Source organism: Phoxinus phoxinus, assembly GCF_949152265.1.
Source record: "Phoxinus phoxinus genome assembly, chromosome: 5".
NCBI lineage: Eukaryota > Metazoa > Chordata > Actinopteri > Cypriniformes > Leuciscidae > Phoxinus > Phoxinus phoxinus.
This window is the reverse complement of record NC_136880.1, coordinates 30,949,213-30,970,461: the sequence shown is the minus strand read 5'-3', so window position 1 is coordinate 30,970,461 and position 21,249 is coordinate 30,949,213. Positions and strand designations below refer to the sequence as shown.

The window sequence follows — 21,249 nt, the reverse complement described above, 5'->3', positions numbered from 1 at the left end:
GTGGCCCATTCCATAAATACCGAACGGTCCCTTACTTTCCCTTGCGTACAAAATACAACACGTTTGCCATCTATTAATGAATGCACGAAGAATCAATTCACTGTAAAAAATGTTTTGTCAGGTAACTGGGGGTGTGCGAAGTAAATGTATCACGTTTAAAGTAAAACAAAAAAAGTGGATTTTATAAATATTTAAATACTAAATATTTTATTTAAACATTATTCATTAAAATACTTAAGAAATAAATAATTTAATAAAAAAAAAATGTATGCAACAAAAAATAATAAGATAATTTATATGAAATATCTGGTCTTTTTTTTATAATATGCAGTTGAGTAATTAGTACATTTATCATAAATATTTCATGTAAATATTATTGTTTTTATTTAATTTATTTGTATTGTGCGCAAGAATCTAAATATTAATTTAAATTGTTTCAATATTTTTGCTATTGTTTCATTATTTTTGCTGGACAAAATACTAATTTAGAAAATGTTTTCTCTTTTATTGGTGCAACAAGTGTTGAATTTTTTTTTTTATCTGAATGCCTTGACTCATCTTATATAACAGACATTGATGCCCCAACCAATCTGGCAACCAGGGAGGTGACAGAGAACTCGGCAACTGTGAATTGGGATGGTGTTCGTGCTGAGATTGATGGCTACACGCTGACTTACAGCTCTGCAGAGGGCACCAGCCGAGAAATGAAAGTGGGAGCGGACGCTACGTCTTACCAGCTGACCTCTCTGAAGCCAGGAGTCCTGTACACAGTGTTCCTCTGGGCCTATAAGGGCTCTCGTTCCAGTAGGAAGAGCATGACTGAGGCCGAGACGGGTAAGCTCTTCACCTTCTGGGTGAGGATTTGGGACTTTACCCTCTGTTTTTTTTCCTCATCTCAAGCATTCCCTCAAGGGATCTTGCCACTTGGCTTTGATCTTTCTAGTTTCTCAGTGGATGGAAGAGTGGCATTTTCATTCTCAGATGTTCATTGCTTTCATGTGCATCTAAGCAGTCATTTCCTTGCTTGATTTTATTTCTTTTGGCAGAGTTTTTGTCTCTCCAACAATGCCTTTGCATGCATTCCTAGCAGAAAACATTTTGTGCATTTAGCAGACGCACAGTACGCATTTTACCTTTATGTGTGTTATCTGGGAATCAGTGTTGCAAGCAGCAGCAACCTACCAATTTTCTACAGCATATTGTGGAGCCATCGTTTTATAGTATTTTCCATTAGACGAAGCATCATTAACACATATATAAGTGATGTTTTTTCAGCTCTTTTAAAGTGCCAACCCTGTAATAATAAGACTCCTTAATAGCAATTCAAGTTTAAAAGAGAGAACAAGAAAGTTGCTGCTGTAGACGGTAAACCAGATGGTCTAAGTGCATTAGCAGCTGACATTCAGTCAGGAAACACAACCCAAACAGAAGCACTTGGATATATAACAAATGTACCCATGCATATCCTCTGTTGGGTTTCCATGACCATTTATCACTGTTCACTTTACAGCATCTAAAGAGCATTAGAAGAAATCTGTGCACTATTGTATGAGCCTCATTGTCTATTTCTGTTTACATTGTGTTTTTATGCAAGACTGATACAGCCTTTAACAAGTGGAATATCTAAGATTCTAACGGTTAGATTACTTTGTAGGAAATGTTGCTTATAGTAGCTGGTGCCTGAACTTACAAATGACAGCGTTTCATAATGTTTGCTTCTGTAGCTGACTTAATTGGCTTCAGACATTTTAATATGTAATGTAGTAATGCAGATTTTATGTTAATATATATCATATATTAGTGCGTTAGCATCTCTGTTGATTGCACAATAATTCACACATCACTCCTCTCAAAACATGTTTGCCCTGTGCAAATGTTAATTCAAACTGTCTGAGCATGTTATACCTACCATATTTGACCATGTTTTGTGTTACTGCTTCTCTTTAATGTATAAATCTTTAAATTAATGCAAAGTATCAATCAAGGTAACAAATTTGAGGTAGGAAACAGCTTTTTATTGTCATTGTTCAGGAACGATTAGTTCACATTTTAATAACGTGGATTGGATTGGAGGTTACTGAAATGACAACAAAACAAATAACACCATAAAAATGATAAACATTATATATACATATTGATACAAATGCTGCCACATTTCATATAAAGGAGTGTTGATTGACCAGTTATTTATTGTGTGCTCACGCAACATCACAGACACTGGCAGAAAAGCAGTGCTTGCAAGAAATTCTTGTTAGTTTTGATACATTATTTGTTTAAATTCCCACAAGCATTCATATGACATTTATATATGACATGTTTATAAAAAATACTATCATACAGCAGCATTCAGTGCTGTTTTGCTTTCCGTCTCTGTGTCGTAGTGATGAATTGCAACGTTCTAACAGAACCTGCTGGCTGCATTAATCAAGCTGAACACTAATTTGAGAAAATTGCACTTTTCATAAGCACAGAGTATTTCCAAATATACACTAATGAAAGTCATTTATATTTGCTCAACTTTTTAAAGAAGCAACCACCAGCATCAGATAAGATAAAGACAAATTACTGATCCAAGAGGGACATTAAATGAAACTGTGATGGGAAATAATAGCGATTGCTATCTGAGTCCTGCATTCGTTGTATCGGAATGAAAAGGATAGATCCTCTACCCTCTTCATGGTTCAGTGATGCATTTCTTTACATGGACATGCATCATCTTCTCTGTGGCATTGCCTATACCTGCATGGCTTTAATGCAGAAATGTGGTGCATTAACCTGTTGTACAAATGGCTTTTTAGACATAGATGCTCCTACTAACCTCAAGACCAAGGAGGTGACAGAGGACTCGGTGTCGGTGACGTGGGACAGGGTGCAGGCTGACATTGACGGCTACATGCTGAGCTACAGCTCTATAGATGGCTTCGGTCAGGAGGTTCAAGTAGGAGCTGACAGCACCTCCTACAGTTTCACTGGTCTGAAGCCTGGAGTTCTCTACACAGTCTACGTCTGGGCTGTGAAAGGCTCTCGCTCTAGCAGAAAAGCCTCAACAGAAGATGAAACAGGTTATTTGATTCATGCAGGCTGCGTGGCTCTGTGCATGCGCTCTCGTCTTCTGCCTAAAAATGTCAAATGAAGCATGACGAAGGTCTTTGCTAAGGTCTTGTCTCAGCAGTAGTGATAACTGAATTAATTCAGCACAGAAAGCTTAAAGAGGAAGAATCCATCATTTTTCAACACTAACTGGAAGGCTAACTCTCATAGTTATAAGGAGAGACATGTCTCATATATTAAGAGCTCATTTAGAATGAGTTGTTTTCTCATGACCATTTCCAGACACACAATGTCGACTTCATTTAACCAAGTACTTTGTGTTGATCCGCAGAGATTGATGCGCCCAAGAATCTCAAAGCCATTGATGTTCAGACTGAAACCTCCACTATTACATGGAAAGCACCTCAGGCTAATATTGATGGCTACATCCTGACCTACAGGGCAGAGGATGGCAGCATGCAGGTTTGCTCTACGCACAAACATGTTCAATTGCATACTGTATCCGTTTAATGGTAACACTTTACAAGGTATAATACATTAAAATGATATACTGCAGTAGCTAACATGAACTAACAATAAACAATACTTTTACTGCATGTATTAATGTAGGTTACTGTTAATTTCTGCATTTACTTATAGTTATTTTACTATATATATATATATATATATATATGTATGTATGAGTGGCCTTGGTAGGCCTTCTGTTGTTCGGAGGCCACTTTGATGCTTATAGCTTGGCAGTGACCATAGGGAATAATGTCACTGACAGCCTGTGTGTGACCTGAAGGGGGAGAGTTTCTTAGCATTTTCTGTGAAATAACTGCCATTTCTGACAGTTTCTGTCACAAGCCATAATTGGCATGCACTCCCCTCAGCATGGTGGGATTGTATATCGTTCCCCATAGCGTCATCGACACAGTGCGAGTTCCCTTTCGAGACGGGAAACGTCTAGGTTACGACAGTCCCTTCAGACGATAAGTGGATGACATGTTCTCTAGGCGCCCCTTTTATACTTCTCGGTCGCACCAGGGTCCCCGCGGATCCTTAAAGTCTTAAAAGGTCTTAAATTAGATTTTTAAAATTCAAGGCCATAAAAAGTCTTAAGTCTTATTTTTACTTATGAAAGGTCTTCAATTTTAGATGACACTTTGACTTAGACGTATCTAAATGCTTTCCAAATTAAAACTATCTAATTAGCGTACATATTATTTTTTATTATTCTATCTTTGTGGATTTGCTTGTTCACGTGACAATTCGCGTCATTTACGGCAGCGTATTACCATTAGCCTACGCTACGTCTGTCTCCTGCACGCAAGAGGAGAGGATAAGAAAACGAGTAAATGTCAGTTCAATAGTAAGTTTATTCTTTATGTGCTTTGGATTGTCTATGAACTATGATGATATTGTAATCATTGTATTAACTATGTGCGAGGCACTGCGAGTGCGAGCTGACATCGCATTTGTCTCTCATGCTTTCACTGCATGATGTGTCAGTGCAGTTACAGGTATGTCCCCAAATGAGTTTTTGTCTTATATTTATATCATATTATGTTGTTATATTAGAATATCACATGAGCAAGAGTGCCGGTTTCCTGTGCACAATTGCAAATGTGCTATTTATTTTATACAACAGTTAAATTAACAATAAAGTTAACATTGTGAGTTACTTTTTAGACATAATATTGTCAATATTATTTCCCTTTATTTCACCGACGAGAATTTCATAGTCCAACAGACAGCGATGATTATTATTTTTTTGACTGAAATCCACGTTTTGAAGGAATCATTTGAACGATTCAATGAACAATCACTTGTTTTTCTTGAATGAATCAGCCGTTTGAACAAATCGGTTGAATAAATGACTCCAACAACTCGCTTATTAAGACAGTGACTTGCCGCCACCTACTGGCGGTTTTAGTTTCATATTTAAAGTGCCCTTTAATTAAAACGTTAAAATTATAAATCATTTCATATTTAAATATTGAATAGCTTTATTTATGCAATTGTAAATTAAGTGTAAATATAGTAATGCCTGTTCGGATGCCGCTTCTGTGTCACCTCTGCACTGCAAGGATGGATTTTAATTTAATGATTTAATTTGACAGTGGTACTGTGTTATTCTAATAGAATTTCATTTTAATGTTAGAATTTGACATAAAAGGTGATCCATACCTCTAAATACGTTTAGAATTTTTTTCCATATATAGATGAAAATGCCCTTGGAAATCAATTTGAGGTGGCAAATATTGCCCCTTAATACAAATTTTTATTTCGGTCACTACTGTGAACTGACCACTGCATAGAATATGAAAAATATGTATATCTTCGTGAGTCTGCTGTCAACAACAGGCCTAAACCAGCCATGGTACCAGTACAAAAAATATCATCTAATTATTATCAACAAAACTTTGAAAATATCGAGATATATTTTTGTCAATATTGCGCACCCCTAATGTACGGTATTAATTTTGATTTCTTCTGGTCTTAAAAAGGTCTTAAAAAGCCTTCAATTTGACTTTAAAAAATGTGCAGCTACCCTGTAGTAGTGACGTCATAGGCTGTCGCTTGTCAATATTGATTGCCGTGATTGGATATCACGGCAATCGATACCTTTCAGACACCGATTCACGTGGAGGGCGTTCCGCCATAGTGTCATCGACGCAGCGTCTCCTTCCCCGTTCCCTGTACAGTCGTAACCTAGACGTTTTCAGTGTCGCATGATCCTTCAGAAATCATTCTAACATGCTGATTTCCTGCTCAAGAAACATTTCTTATTATTATCGAAGTTAAAAAAAGTTGTGCTGCTTAATATTTTTGTCGATAATATATTTTATTTTTGCCGTGATACATTTTAGTATTATTTGATTAATAGTTAGAATCCCACTTAATATGATTAAAGTTCAAAAGAACAGCATTTATTTTAAATTGAAACCGAACTTTTTTGTGACATTATAAATTACTTTGTCACTTTTGATCAGTTTATTGCATCTTTGCTGAATAAAAGTATTAATTTCTTAATTTCCCTCAAACTTTTGAACAGTAGTGAATATATTTTATTTTAATATGTAATGAATGCTGTATTAAACGGACCTAAAAAAAATAATGCTCTAAAAAATTATTGTTCTTTGTTACCCAAAGCATTAGCTAATGAACCTTATGGTAAAGTGTTCCCTGTTTAAATTGTAGCTGTTCTGTTTGTTAGTAGGCCTATCTGATATGATACTATGAGACATTTGTCATTTTGGCACAACTGAGTTCTTCTTTGTTTGACTGATTTCTCTGCTTTATTGTTTTAGACTTTGGAAAAAACTGTGACTGCGCAGGACAATAGATTTGCTCTTTCTGGCCTTGCAATGGGGAAAAAGTACATTGTCACCCTTATTGCCTACAGGGGCTCGAAGAGGAGTAGGGTAGTGGAGACAATATTCAGTACAGGTAATATATGCAATACCATATTCCTTCATTCACACCTTTATTTGACTCCTAGTGTATCAACATATCACCAAGCCTTATTTGCTCTAAATATGAAATAAAAGAAAGTTAATGGAAATAAAAACAATCATTGATTCATTGAATTGGTGTTATTTGTAGTGGGTGTGGCCTATCCGTTCCCAATGGACTGCACTCAGATTATGAGGAATGGAATCATGGAGAGTGGCATCTACACAATCTACATCAATAGCAACCGTAGCAGAAGCATGCAGGTGTACTGTGACATGACGACTGATGGTGGCGGCTGGATTGTGAGTGCAAAGTTTCATTTATGAAATATTCTTCCTGTCTTCATTTTTTTATTCAATTTGCATCTACAGTATAGTATGAGTGTTGCATCTAACAACTTATCCAATGCATCAACCATAGGTGTTCCAGAGACGAAACACCGGCAAATTAGATTTCATGAAGCGCTGGAGAGACTATATGAAAGGCTTTGGAGAACTGAAAGATGAATTTTGGCTTGGTATATCCAATAAAGATTTCACATAACATGCTTATTGAAACCTTTCACCTAGCCACGTCTTTGGTTCATACAGAACTAGATATTGATTTGAGCTGCTCTGATGCTTTTTTTTTGTTGTTGACCAGGCTTGGATAGGATCCATGAGCTGACTAATACTCCGACACAGTATGAGGTGCGTTTCGATTTGGGCATGGGATCAGAACGTAAATATGCCGTCTACGATAACTTCAAAGTAGCACCATCCAAACAGAAGTTTAAACTTACCATTGGCAACTACAAAGGAAACGCTGGTGAGTTTATGTAATCTGATTATGCCTACCAAGTTATATGAAGCAAAGTCATTTTATTAATAACACATTTTGCACAGGTGATGCCATGACCTACCACCAGGGAGGATCTTTCTCCACAGTTGATTCAGACAATGATATTGCGCTTGGTAACTGTGCTCTGACTCACCAAGGCGCCTGGTGGTACAAGAACTGCCACCTGGCCAATCTGAACGGCAGATTTGGGGATAACAGACACAGTATGGTAAGTTCTGATGAGTTTGTTTTGAAGCTGACTGATATTTTGAACAAATAAGGGATTTGTATTGGTGCCGTTATGCCATGTAATGAGATGTAATAACCAGCAGAGGGAGCTCTCAAATTACAACACTGAAGGCAGGATTTAAAGCCAAGCCATTTACAAAGAATAACCCAATAATTCAGAAGAAAAGCAGTGTCCTGAATCTATCAGATCTCATAAGTTCACAAATAAGACGATACTTTCAAGTTGGTTGGAGATTTATGTTCCCATTAGAGCCCTTATTTCTGTGAGGCTAACAGGAAGGTTATACTGAATGTTTTTCATTGAGGAGTGAAAACAACATTTTAGGCCACAAAGAGTAGAACATGTTTTTCTAAATGTCAAACTGGTGTTAAGGGGTACCAACTTTCAAAACTGATCTTTTTAAAAAAATATATATATTTTTTTAATTTCAGTGTTAACTTTGTCATTATATATATATATATATATATATATAAATGGCCCAAACATACACTATATTTTAGGACATTTTTTAAAGAAATGAAAGGGACCCAAAAATAAAAAATGTCATTACTTGCCATCAAGTTGTTCTAAACCTTTATAGAGTTTCTTTCTTCTGATGAACACAAAAGAATATATTTTGAAGAATGTTGGTAACCAGACAGTTGACGGCACCCACTGACTTGCATTTAGGAAGAAAAACACTATGGAAGTCAATGGGGCCCATCAACTGTGTGGTTACCAACATTCTTCAAAATGTCTTTTGTGTTCAACAGAAGAAAGAAACTCATATAGGTTTGGAACAACAAGGGTGAGTAAATGATGACTTGGGTGACTTGGGAAATAAATGATTTCTGGGTGAACTATCCCTTTAATACTTGTATTCAACGAGGACGCATTCAATTATTAAAAGTGAAAGATTTAGAATATTACAAAAGATTTCTATTTCAAATAAATGCTGCTCTTTTTAACTTTCTGTTCATTAAAGAATCCTGGATTTTTTTTTTTATTGCAATTTGGACAAAAATATGAAACACATTCAACTGTTTTCAACACAGATAATATTAAGAAATTGTTCTTGAGCACCAAATCAGCATATTAGATTTCTGAAGGATCATGTGACACTGAAGACTGAAGTAATGAATGCTGAAATAAAATATAAAACATTCATTTTAATTTGTAATATTTCACAATATTACTGTTTTTACTGTATTTTTTAACAAATAAATGCAGCATTGGTGGCATAAGAGACTTCTTTTAAAAACTTTTAAAAATCTTACCAACACTAAACTTATGAACTGGCAACAGAACAGAACAATTACAGCTTTATATTTCTCAGAGATGCTGCCTAATGATATAATTAATGAGTTCATGAATGTTAATAAAATGCCTTAAATACATTCTTGATTGTGTCTTCCAGGGAGTAAACTGGGAGCCATGGAAGGGGCACCTGCACTCTCTTGACTTTGCCGAAATTAAGATCCGCCCAGTGGACGCAGCGGGCAGACAGAAGAGGTCACTGAAGAGGAGGGTAGCTGTGTATTAACAATCACTTGACAAAAACTACAAAATCCAAAATGTGTGGGAATTGGATCAAACCGGGTTGGAATAGGATGGGTCTTTATATCAGGAAAGCCACTGTAGATGTAGATTATATGCTGTGTAACTGTATTTTGTATCATGTTACAAAAGGCAGATTTTGAAATAGAATATGCTTTAGTTCTTTAATTTAGTATATATACACACTGTATATGAAAGAGAACTGACATCACAGTGCCATTCCTTACTCAAAGGGTGCTTTTCAATAAGTAAGGGGATATTGTATTATGACCTTTACAGAACTTATTTTTTATTTTATTACAGTGTTTTGCAACAAAGGACTTTGTACTGTATGATAATTTCTAAAGTTTTTAATGGATATTAATGATTTTCACCCATCATAATATTTGACAATTATGATCAAATTTAAATGTCATGCATAAAAAAGACGTCTTATAATAAAGTCTAAGCTATAATGTCTTCCATCTGGATGTGTACTGTAGTTGTACTATAATTCCTGACACAGACACCAAATTAAGTGTCACATATTTTTACAGAAATAAAGTTTGTTGAAATAAAAAGCATTTGGAATCTTTCAAACACGTATGAGGATCAGTTTTGACTGGCTCTACAGCCAAAAAATAATGGGAAATTCGAAAAAAAAATTGCAGCATTTCAGCGTCATTGTCTCTGCAGTGGGCCGGTTGCCCTCAGAGTAACTAGAAGTGTAAAATTAGACCATAGCGGTAAAATGACTGTTCTTATAGAGGAACTGATATCAGGAGGCGGCATATCAGCCTCAGCAGGAGCAGGACTGTATTGGTTCTTCTACAGGTCTCATGTGTTCAGCCTGCAGCTTTGCGTGCTTCACTTTCCCCACATCAGTCCATGGCTGAATCACTGTTTTGAATGGGGTTTGTTATATTTCCTCTCCCCACCTTCCCCTCCTGCATTAGTGTGAGTTGGAGCATGAGACAAAACAAGGTCTGTTTGTGTGGAGGGATCTGGGCAGTGGGTGTGCGCAACCATCAGCCAGGGGAGAATTTCCTGACGCTCAGGACTGTTATGTGATGGAAAACTGCAGCAATGGGGCAGTCCATGGCTGGAAAATGTTCACTAAGTGCTAGAAACACTCTTAAATGTGAATGAACCATTTGATGTTCTGTGAAAACTTAAAGCGCACTTTAGAGTAAATTATATATGCAGAGAAAAAAATAATTTGTGTATAAAATAAAATGCAATTCATTTCATGATTTCTGAGTCTGAACAGCCTTTAAAAAGCAGAATTGAAAGATAATACAGTTTTTTTTTAGGTTAAGTTGTGTTAACCCTTAAATGCATGAATATTTGGCATTCATTATTACATATTCGGGTCTTTAGCGACCCGGGTCTATATCTAATACACATGGATCTCTACCTGTCGCAATAACATAAAACTCCTGATATTAAGGTAACATTTACAGAAGAATAAAATAAAGCATATTTTGTTACCTTTTGGAGCTTGGAAGGGTTCAGTTTGAGCAGATATCATCATCATCATCACTGTCTTTGTCAGAGCTCCTTTCCCAGTATATTTAGCATCTGCCTCATATTCACAATCTCAAACATATTATCAAAACTATAATTTTCAACATTATCAATATTTTGATCAGTGTCAGCTTCTTCATTATATCCACCATCAAGTGACAGTGACACTAATATTTGATTGCGTTCAGTACTTGCTGTAAATCTCTGAGCCATTTCAAGTTTTGCTGATGATACTTCCTATTCTTTTGTTTTCTGTCTGCAGTAATTATGAGTGAAATGTCACATTTCATCATTGTGTATCAGACATTGCCACTTTGTGGAATAAAAGTGAATTGCACTTATTCAGTTATCAAAGATTATTGTTGTGCAGAAAAAAATATACTTGCACTGATACACACCCCGGGTCATTAGCGACTCTATATATAAAATATGTCAAATTTGTATAATCGCATCTTAGTAAGATACACAGTATGTTGTTATGAGGAGGAGGAGGTGGGAACCGGCGAACATTTCCCAAACTTTTAATCATATCAAATAAACAAACAACAAAACGAAAGTAAAAGCAGCAGGCCCTCGGACGACTGTCGCACACACATAAATATAACATAAATAGTCCAGGCCTGGTCCTGTCGTCCTTCACTGTCGTCGCTCCTCCGTGAGAGATTCGAGACCGGTGACGCTCATCATCAATCACGCAGCCGGCCTCACGCCGTACTCTCACGGCTCTCGGACCCGCCCTGCTTGCCACATTAACATTTGAACAGCTTTTTAAAATGTTTACGTTTGTATCACTGGATATTTGAGAAAGTTGCAAACCCAATACTTGTGTTTAAAAGTGTAATTCAGCAGTTTAAAAACAATCATGCCGTCATTGGCGGTCAATGAATTCTGGGGTAGGCAAGGCCTCGAAGGATCCATCTGTTATCTCCTTCATTTCACGGGAAACGGAGGACGCAGTTGATGGAGCATTCGAATTGGGACAGCCTTCATCGGCGTCAGCACAGAATGCAGACTCTGAATTGGAATGCAGCATTAGTGAGTGTATACCTTTAGTTAAGTTTGTTGACTTTGACAGGTGTAAAAAAAAACGAACTACAGGCCAATAAATATTAAAATAATTTTATTTAATTTTGTATATCCCCCAAAAAACTGGGATGAAAAACAAGGCTGGAAATATATGCATGCATTGACCTGCATAGCAACAGACTTTGAGAAGCATATTCATACAAACTGACACTCATTTTCATACAGAACTCGACTAATCAAAGCTTTGCTATCACATATTTTGAACGAGAGCACAGGAAACAGAACAATGTTCTCCTTTGATCCAGCTGTACCAGAAACCAAAATCAATGAAGGACAAGAAGCTGTGTCCATTTGAGCCAGCTAAAGTTGTGGCCCAACTTTACTGATTATGCAATGAATAATTCAGTGGTTTCTTTACCCGATCATACAAAAATGCATGCTAGCCAAACACAACAGTTACGTGAAAAAGGAGCCTGATGGTGGGTGTTAATGCATGACTTTCTGACATGCATAATCAGAACGTGTTGAAGTAACAACATAAACATCTAATTATGGCACTGCAAACATCCCTGCATCTGAATAATGCAAGAAGATCAAAGTTTGTTTATCAGCAAGCCCAATTACACACAACTGTGATGATAATGCTGTATCCAACAGTTTTGAGATCAGTATAATCATTTTCACTCTATTGTGAATATAGGTGTTTAGGGGGAGATTATGAGACAAGTGTCTTTGAGCTGTCGATCTATACTCTAATCTAGTAAATTCATCCATATGCGTCACAGAGCCAACATAACAGCCCCCCCCCCTCCCCCTCCCATTTTTCTTTAAATTATGGTTTAGTCAGTCGACAGTAAGACAGGCAGGTTATATTTATAGGGAAATTGTTTTGTGGGAAAGTATCAATTTCTGAAGCCATTTCAAGCAAGTCATTTTAAATGCATCGCATCCTTCGAGTGAAGGACAAGTGGTTGCGACCCACTAAGTGCATCACTAGATGTTTTTGACATCTTTGGGAAATGTTTTGGTTTAAGTGCAGATTTTAGAAGCGTTTGTAATTGTGAAAAGCTCTTTGGAATTCTTACATATTTCTGACATCTGGCTCGATTAGAAATGTTAATCAAGCGATTGGCTATTACTGTTGTTCCGATAGAATATCGCAGGTATAATCACATCCGTGTTGATATTCAGACGAACAACACAACTGCGAGTGTGATGTTTCTTTTGTACAGCAGTTGAATAAACGAGAAGTTCATATTGAGTACAGTAAATGCCTAGTTCTGTCATGAAACTCTTGATGGCGCAGGCTGATTGGTCATTAACAGAAGCTGATGATATTTACTGCGTTAACTTCTTGGCACAAGCTGATTGGTTCATGTCAGCAGCCATTGGTCATGGTCATTGACCGATGCTCAACATTTAAACGGCTGGTTACCATTCACTATAGCAGTTTGCAGCACACTTTCAGAGTTCATCTAACCCTCCACCTCCCCAGCTTCACCTGTATAGATCTGCTATGGGTAATTGATATATTCTATTTGTGCATCAGCAGTATGTCTTACATAGGGGTGCACGATATATCGAATCAATATCGTTATCGCGATATCATGTTGCCCGATATTATATCGAAAGTCCCGCGATAATTTTGCGATATTTTGTTTATGATGCGTCCGACATGCACCTCTCGAAAAATACACGTCGCTTGGTAGCGTTGCATTTCCCCCGACTCATTTCCTGGTTCTCCTTCTCCATAAACAACATGCAATCAAGGAGAGGGTTAACTTTTCATGCTACAGATTTCCCACAGTGGTCAGAAAGAAGACACTTTGTTTCTCTCAATATGACTCTAGTCGCTACTCGCTCCAAAGCTAATCGCCGTCACTCTCTCACTTCTCCCTCGCTCTCCCACACAGTCCCCACACACACACACTTGCCGGCTTGACGCAAACACCAGCGCACAAGTAAAAACATCAGGCCACCTGGCCGCTTCATGTGTTTTCTCAGATCAGATAGCTATCTGATTTATCAAACCGATTCCATTTACACCTGGTCACATAAATGTGTTTTTGCAAAACGGATATAAATCTGATCTTCAATTCCCGCGCTATATGCAGATTTAATGGAGTCCACGTCACCGAAAGCAACAGTTATGAGCTGCATTTTATTGATCGTCAGCTAAAATTTCGAAATCAAAGACCGCAATAAGAGAGAGCGACAACATCCCTGATCATTTTATTTCTTTACTTTTAATGAAGATGATTGTGTGTTAAGCGTCTGCGACTTACTTTCACTTTGATTTGCGATAGTTTGCACGTTGGCTTGATGAATCGATGCTCAGCTTCGGTGATGCGTGCTGCAGTAGCGTCCTCATATCTGGCTATAACATATAACCTATAACATGCTCTCACACATTACATTTTTAGAATTTGTTTGGAGTAAAATTTACATGTGGTTTCAACAACCAGATGCACTTGTCCAGTTTCGTCTGGAATACGGCCCAGTCTTCCTGAAGTGGTTTGAGCGATCGGAATTGAAATATCGAAATTAATATCGATATCGCAATATTCATTATCGATATCGCAATATCACATTTTGTCAATATCGTGCACCCCTAGTCTTACTTACATACTCACAGCAGCATATCTGCGTATGTATTGGCAGTAGCAAGTTCCTAGCAATTCAGCAGCAGCAGCGTTGCAGATCTAATCTGCCAAGACCAAATAAATTAACATTGTCATATCCATTGCCATGCTAAAAATATCCTGAGAGTTGTCATGATAGAACTTATATTTTAGACACAATATTGCAATACTGTGTTCAATCGTGTTGGCACAAATGCACACATTTCAAATGAATCCAAACCAGAATCAACTGTTGCACTTGCTAGCAATAGACAGCACAACAGTTGTTTTTCGTTTGCAAAATAAATCACTGTTTTCGAATTAATCGATTCCATTATGATTCAATGACTCACTCCTTTAGACGGTTAGTAGCTTCGTATTGAATCTCACTCATATAGACAGTCACTATTTTCGCTGCTGACTGAACGAATCAATGACAGTCACTTGTTGCCACTGAGTGGCGTAACAATGTAACATGCAGAAAGAGTCACTGAAAATCCTCGCCGGAACGCACAAACGCAGATAAGCGGAGTGATACTAATCCTGGAGCTTTTGGACAGCCCCTATTAAGGGCCATTCACACAGAACACATTTTTGCGTTTAAAAACGTGAGACGCATGGCAGTGAAATGAAAAAATGCAAGGTCTAGAGATGCGTTTAAAAAAAAAGTTAAACTATTTTTAATTAAGCGCCACATTTTTAGAAATCCAATGTGATGCGCGAGACTCGAGAAAGGCATGAGCACAGAGATCAAACACGTCCGTCTAGCATGTTCACACACAAAACTCAATAGAAAAGCAGCGCAGTCAAATGCAAGAACACATCTCAGCAAATCAAATCCAAGGCCCTGGACCAACTGTTGTATAATGACAGATATGCATCTCTTTTCACCTACAATGTGGGTTTTTGGAAAGCCTTTCAGGACCACACACATATCATAAAGCATATTCTTGCACATTCATTCACTCCTAAATTTCACTTCTATACAAAAAGTCTCTTGAAATTCTCTCTCTCCTTCTTTTTTTTTTTTTTTACATTCAGGCATATTTTTGTACCTTTTACATGTACCATAAAGATAAATAAATATGAAATTGTTCATTGTTCAACGTGGCTTTTTACACCATAGTGAGTGCAAGTCTGTCACTACTCAGGGGATCTGCTTTGACTGAGATCCACAAGTCGTCACTGTTCTGACTGCCGGTTTTCTTTTTCTTCTTTTCGGACTTCACATTTGTGACTGAGGTCTCGCCTTTGCCGCGACAACACCCACCGGCATTACGACAGCAGCAACAATGACAGCACACCAGCACAGATGTGAAGAGCACAACCAGCGGCAGAGTCAGAAGCACTACCAGGCAAACCGTGTTGTAGATGCTCTGGTCATGCTTGGATGAAGCCAGGCTCCACATATCATTGAAAAACTGCAGGATTCCTTCCTTCATGGTTCAGCAAGAGTTCTTCAAATCCCTGTAGAGATCAAATCCAATGTGATCTGAGATGTAAAGCCACTGTAGATCCGATTAAACCAGTAATTAGCATGGGATTTCTATCTGGAGATCAAGAAACTGTCCATTTGAGCCTGTTCTGTCACTGTGCTTCAGTTCAGTTTAGGCCTGTTAAATGTTCTGATGTCATAGTCCCATCCTGAGGAAGTATCACACAAGGCCGTCGTAATAAATGATGGATGGACAATTTAAAAATCCTTGATGCACACAGTTATTGCTTTAATCCCAAACCTCACCATTCATCTCACACAACGCCTTGCCTTTGGGGTCTGACAACAATGCATTGCTTATGAGATGTTTCTCTTTGACTTTTGACGATTCATATCTTGTGGCTGTGAGGACTGCGGAGATCGTGGGTCGTGTTTATACTGGGTGGATTCCTCTCAGCATCAGTCCCTCTGGAGACACCCACTCTATTTTAGTCTCTTCTGCCTTGACTCTCACAGATGTGATGGAATTGGGGCATTTCTGGAGAGAGAGAGAGAGAGAGAGAGAGAGACAGAGAAATAAATATCGAGAAAGAGAGAGCAGAAGTTAAGTCAGCTGTGGATCCTCCAGTGATTCCATGTCTCTCATGTATTCTGACTCTCATCAATGTTGCAGGACAGAGTCATGAGTGCACAGCTACACGAGTCACACCAGGTCTAAGAACCAAACTGTATACGCTTCTGACTGGGCTATAACACATATTTGTATATGCTTTTTATTTATATATTTTTTTGCAAATATGTGCACTGTTAAAAAAAACATCAACTTGATATGAGCTTCATATTGTAGATTGTAGAATTAGTTTGATAGTTAATTCAATGTTGCTCAGAAAGTTGATTTAGTATTGTTTTTTATTTTATTATTTTCATATATATATATATATATATAATATTTATATAAATATATATATATAATTATCAATGTATACTAAAACAAACAAACAAACAAACATATAAGCAAGTAAGTAAGTTAGTAATAATAATAAATATATTACTAAAACAATGAGAGATGATGCATTATTACACTGACGTCAATAGACATTCCACAATGATGGTAGGAAAACCACGCTCTGGAAAACCACCACATGACAGTTAACTGACATGGCCAACAAACACAACAGCAACATAATGCCATGAACATAATAATAATAATGAAGTAAATTTGTACTATAAGATTACCCGATGTATTACAGGTAAGTTTAAGTGGACACTGGTCTCAAGGTTAGTACACTATACTTAGACCTATTGATGTGTGGAATCATGAAGTTTTCCTGAAAAATTAAAAGCACTGAATACAGTATTTAGAGTAATGCTATTATAATAATTGATCTGGCAATAGGCCAACTAGGAGCAATTCAATGTTCTCTATTTATACATGGATAAGTATGAAAATTCATTATATTCATTAAAAAGGAACCTACATTAAACAACTGACCCAGCATCAGTTAAAACAATTGGACACTCGTGAATAGCTCCCCCACCACCCCCCAGCAGTGAACCGTGAGAACTGTGAAATGTTTCGAAACCATGTTTGAATATGACGTAACAAAGCCTCCTTCGCTGAAATCATGTGAATTGGTGAGTTTGATACAAGCTCCGAATTACAGATTCGAAACAAAATATTTTTAAGTCGCATGAAGCGGTTTCAAAAGAGACCGTACATGCTGTTTATTTCTTTTGGTATAAAACTATAGAAATTATTTATAATGTAGGACACCACAGGTGAATAGGCCAAAAATACAGATATCACCGTGGGCGGCAGTGGCTAAGTTCCACTTGACCAAGTGTCGAGGTGTCCATGAGCAAGACACCTAACCCCAGCTGCTCCCGACGAGCTGGATGACGCCTTGTATGGCTGACACCGCCGTCGGTGTGTGAATGGGTGAATGTGAGGCAAAATGTAAAGCGCTTTGGTGGCCATTGGGTCTGTGAAAGCGCTATATAAATGCAGTCCATTTACCATTTATTTATTATTTTCCAAGTTGATTAATCACAAACATCTAGACAGTTGTTTTGAATTTCAGTTAAGTTTTCTAGAAAGTCATTATCTAATTAAATATGCAAATTACTTACATTTGCAGAACATAAATGTGAACATTGGATAAAGGCAGGTTCAAAATTCTTGTTTATTTTTTCTTGGAAATGTATGTCCAAATGTATGGAAATGTATGTCCACTAATAGCACTTACATTCCCAAACTTTCCAGTTTTATTCCTGGCCATTTTATTATATTCATTATAATCAACATTATATTCCTAAAAATATGGATGTTTTTTCTCTCTCCAGACGGTAGATATAATTTCTGAGTTATGGAATGATTAAAAAGAATGATTAAAGATTAAAAAGTAATTTTGAGAAATGTACATTTATAATGTGTATTTTAGATGTTTTATTTCTACTATCTGAAAGAAAGCATTTTATAGAAGCAAAATATCACAATTGAACAATGCATGAAAAACCTGCCTGTGGTCTCTTGCCATCATTAAAAATGGCTTAGTACACATTTAAAAGTGAGATTTACATATTATGAATATTCTTTCACAAACTCACTGTTTCAAAATGTTGTGTTGCACAAACTCAATGAAGCCTCAGCATATGTGCAGTGTGTTTGCCCTGCTTCCTGCAGACAGTCTCTCAACAGGAAGTCTGTTTGTGCAGCAGAATCTTGTGAAAAACACCTATGCAAGAGGAAGCGACTCCCTCTTCAAATAAAGACGATTAAAAGAAAAAATCTCAGTTTAACGCTGAAAAGCATCACATCTCGTTTTCCATTTTGAGGTTTCAGTCGTAGACTTGCGTGAGACTTCAAGAGCATTCAGCTCTCCGTTCTTACTCTGATCCTTCACCTCCTCAGCATGACCCTTCTGAAGAAGAACAATCCCTTTAAATAATTCTAAGATCTGCAGAGGAATGTTAAACAGGAAGACTCTCTCAGCTTCACACAAAGCCAGGATGGAGCTCCGAATTTCACCGACAACATCAGTTACAAGCAAAGACATGCCGTTGTGCACATCAAGTCGAATTCCTCCGCATTTCGTGAGGAGGTTGTTAGATTCACCTAGATAGTAAAGGCTTTTTTTTTTTTTTCTGAGACTCACAACCAGATTGAACACATTTCGAGAAGACAAATACAGGGACACGATTAACCTTGCACAAGAGAGGACACTGTCTAAATACAGCACAGGCCCTCAGGGCGCAAACTGTGTTTGAGAGAAAGAGGGCGAACATGGCTGAGAAAGCTTCACTCACAATTGCTTAGTTTCATCTGTTGGAAGCTCTGTATTAAACTAAAGTTAAAGTGTCTGTCTTAGAATCAAACACTTGCTTCCTGCTATAGACCTGTGATGGAAATATTTACAAAAGCAGAGGACTTTTAAAGAGCCCGTATAAGCCTCCACCTGCCCTTCATTTACGGCGCACAGTTTATATTCATGAATGATTTGTATCTCCAGCATTCTTACTTTGGTGATGCCAAACAGCAATATTTTTCCAGACTTTAAAGTAGAGTGTAAAATCCCGGGCGGCAATATGAACAGACTGAGTTTTACCACATCTTTGCCAGGACCAATCTGAAAAAGGTCAAGTTATGTAAGGAATATCAGCTAGAAATACAGAGAAAGCTAAGCCGATGGACATGTGCTATATATCAAAACAGAAAAGCACATTTCTCAGCATGCCCACACACTTCTCCGTTACACAGAATATCAGTCACGACACGGGAGGAACTCAGAAGTTAAAAGGGCATATGGCCTGAATTGAGTTAGCTGTTCTCAGCTATGCCCACATGTGACAAGCAGATGCTCACCAGGACAGTCATCCATCATTTCTCAGCCCAGAAGCATTAACTCACCGGCTCTGATCAGAGGTCAGTCCAGACGTCTCAGCGGGCATCCCAGAACCCCGCTCTCAGCTGCTCTGACTGGAAGGCACATATCCACAGCTGTACGCTGCGCTGTACCTGCGTGCGAGAGGAGGAGTTGAGTCACTGTAGGCCGTACGCTTTAAGAAAGAGCCCTCTGTCTGCTCGCAGCTCTTTCGCCTGACACACACTGCATTCTTGTGGTTACTTTATAAACTCAACTTCCCTGTGATGTCACAGAACGAAGGGTGGGGAGAATGTGTCACTGTGTTTACATAGTGCCCACCAAAAAGTTTTCAGCATGTTGAAAGTGCATGGAGGAACTAGAGAACAGTCTCGAATGATTTCTTATAATTTAAGAAATTGTTATGCCTTTATATTGGATTGAAGTGCAATACAATCTAAATTAATACTTCACATTGAATGAGGGCAAGTTAATAGCAGTTGAGTTTTTTAGTAGATTACATTTATAAAATGAACAGTAAACAGGGTTTATTTACTCACTCATCAAAATGAGATTTGAAAAGGAAAATTGTATTTGACTTTAGGTTATGTAAAATTGTGTCAGTTTAGCCTCGTTTCCCTTCATCTCATAACATTCACTACAAATAATATTTGTAGTGAATAAGAGACTTCTTAAAAAAAACAGTTTGAACAGTAATATTATTATACGACTATATGCCCTATTTATACATATTATGTATAAATAGGGCATAGTCGTATAATAATATTACTGTTCAAACTGTTTTTTAAAGAAGTTTCTTATACTAACCAATGCTGCATTTATTTGATCAAAAACAATAAAAGTGAAACAATCAGTAAAAACAACAAAATTGTGAAATATTATTAGAATTTAAAATAGCAATAAAAATTGTATTTTTAATAAATTTTAAAATGTATTTTATTCCTGTGATGGCAAAGCTGTATTCAGCATCATTACTCCAGTCTTCAGTGTCACATGATCATTCAGAAATCATTTTAATATGATGATTTGCTGCTCAAGAAATATTTATTTAATCTACTATTATCATCAATGTTGAAAACAGTTGTGTTGCTAAATGTTGTTGTGGAAACTGTGATAAAAAATGTCAGGATTTCTGGATGAATAGAATGTTTTATAAGGACAGCATTTATTTGAAACGCATATCTTTTGTAACATTCTAAATGTCTTTACTGTCACTTTTGGTCAATTTAACGCATCCTTGCTGAATAAAATATTCAATCTTTGAAAAAATGAATAACCCATATATTTTGAATGGTAGTGTATAATATTAATGTGTAATAATTATATGAATTAATCTGATATTATACTATATAAGACTAAAATTAAGCAGCACAAAAACTGTGGGCTTCAATCCATCAAATGCAGAACTGGGCGTTTATTTTGGGCACGTTCGAGACTTGAACTTCCCCTTTTTCAACCAAGTGTCACACAGGAAGATCTCCAACCCTGCTGATGTTCATTTACAACACTACTTTCACAAATAGAACTGTCTTGGCTGCTTTGCTGAACTTACATAAAACCAAGAGAAGTCTTGTTTGCACTAAACACGTTTAAATACTCCTTCTACAGACTGGGGTTGTGTTGTACTTGATCATGTAAAACCTGGACTCATCATCTTTGATGTCTCAGAAGCTTGAGGTTAAG

At 37.2% G+C, this 21,249-nt stretch overlaps 2 protein-coding genes across 3 annotated transcripts in view; one reads left to right on the top strand and one right to left on the bottom strand.

Annotated features, from left to right (window-relative positions):
- tnn (tenascin N) overlaps positions 1–10,943 on the top strand; it is a 38,405-nt gene extending 27,462 nt beyond the window's left edge. The window contains exons 7-15 of one of the 2 annotated variants that reach the window (XM_079612163.1): positions 571–834; positions 2,799–3,062; positions 3,383–3,513; positions 6,348–6,486; positions 6,643–6,794; positions 6,913–7,009; positions 7,135–7,299; positions 7,377–7,540; positions 8,958–10,943. In XM_079612163.1, the coding sequence (XP_079468289.1) occupies positions 571–834; positions 2,799–3,062; positions 3,383–3,513; positions 6,348–6,486; positions 6,643–6,794; positions 6,913–7,009; positions 7,135–7,299; positions 7,377–7,540; positions 8,958–9,083 (1,502 nt within the window). In that variant the 3' untranslated portion in view covers positions 9,084–10,943. The remainder of the gene's footprint in view (positions 1–570; positions 835–2,798; positions 3,063–3,382; positions 3,514–6,347; positions 6,487–6,642; positions 6,795–6,912; positions 7,010–7,134; positions 7,300–7,376; positions 7,541–8,957) is intronic. The other variant, XM_079612164.1, reaches the window with a different exon arrangement.
- Positions 10,944–11,706: 763 nt separating this feature from the next.
- kiaa0040 (KIAA0040 ortholog) lies at positions 11,707–19,784 on the bottom strand. Its single transcript, XM_079612167.1, has 2 exons — positions 19,593–19,784; positions 11,707–16,223 (listed from the first exon to the last, which is right to left on the bottom strand). Exon 2 carries the CDS (start codon positions 15,690–15,692, stop codon positions 15,366–15,368), a length of 327 nt encoding a protein of 108 aa, XP_079468293.1. The 5' UTR covers positions 15,693–16,223; positions 19,593–19,784; the 3' UTR covers positions 11,707–15,365.
- Positions 19,785–21,249: the final 1,465 nt, after the last annotated feature.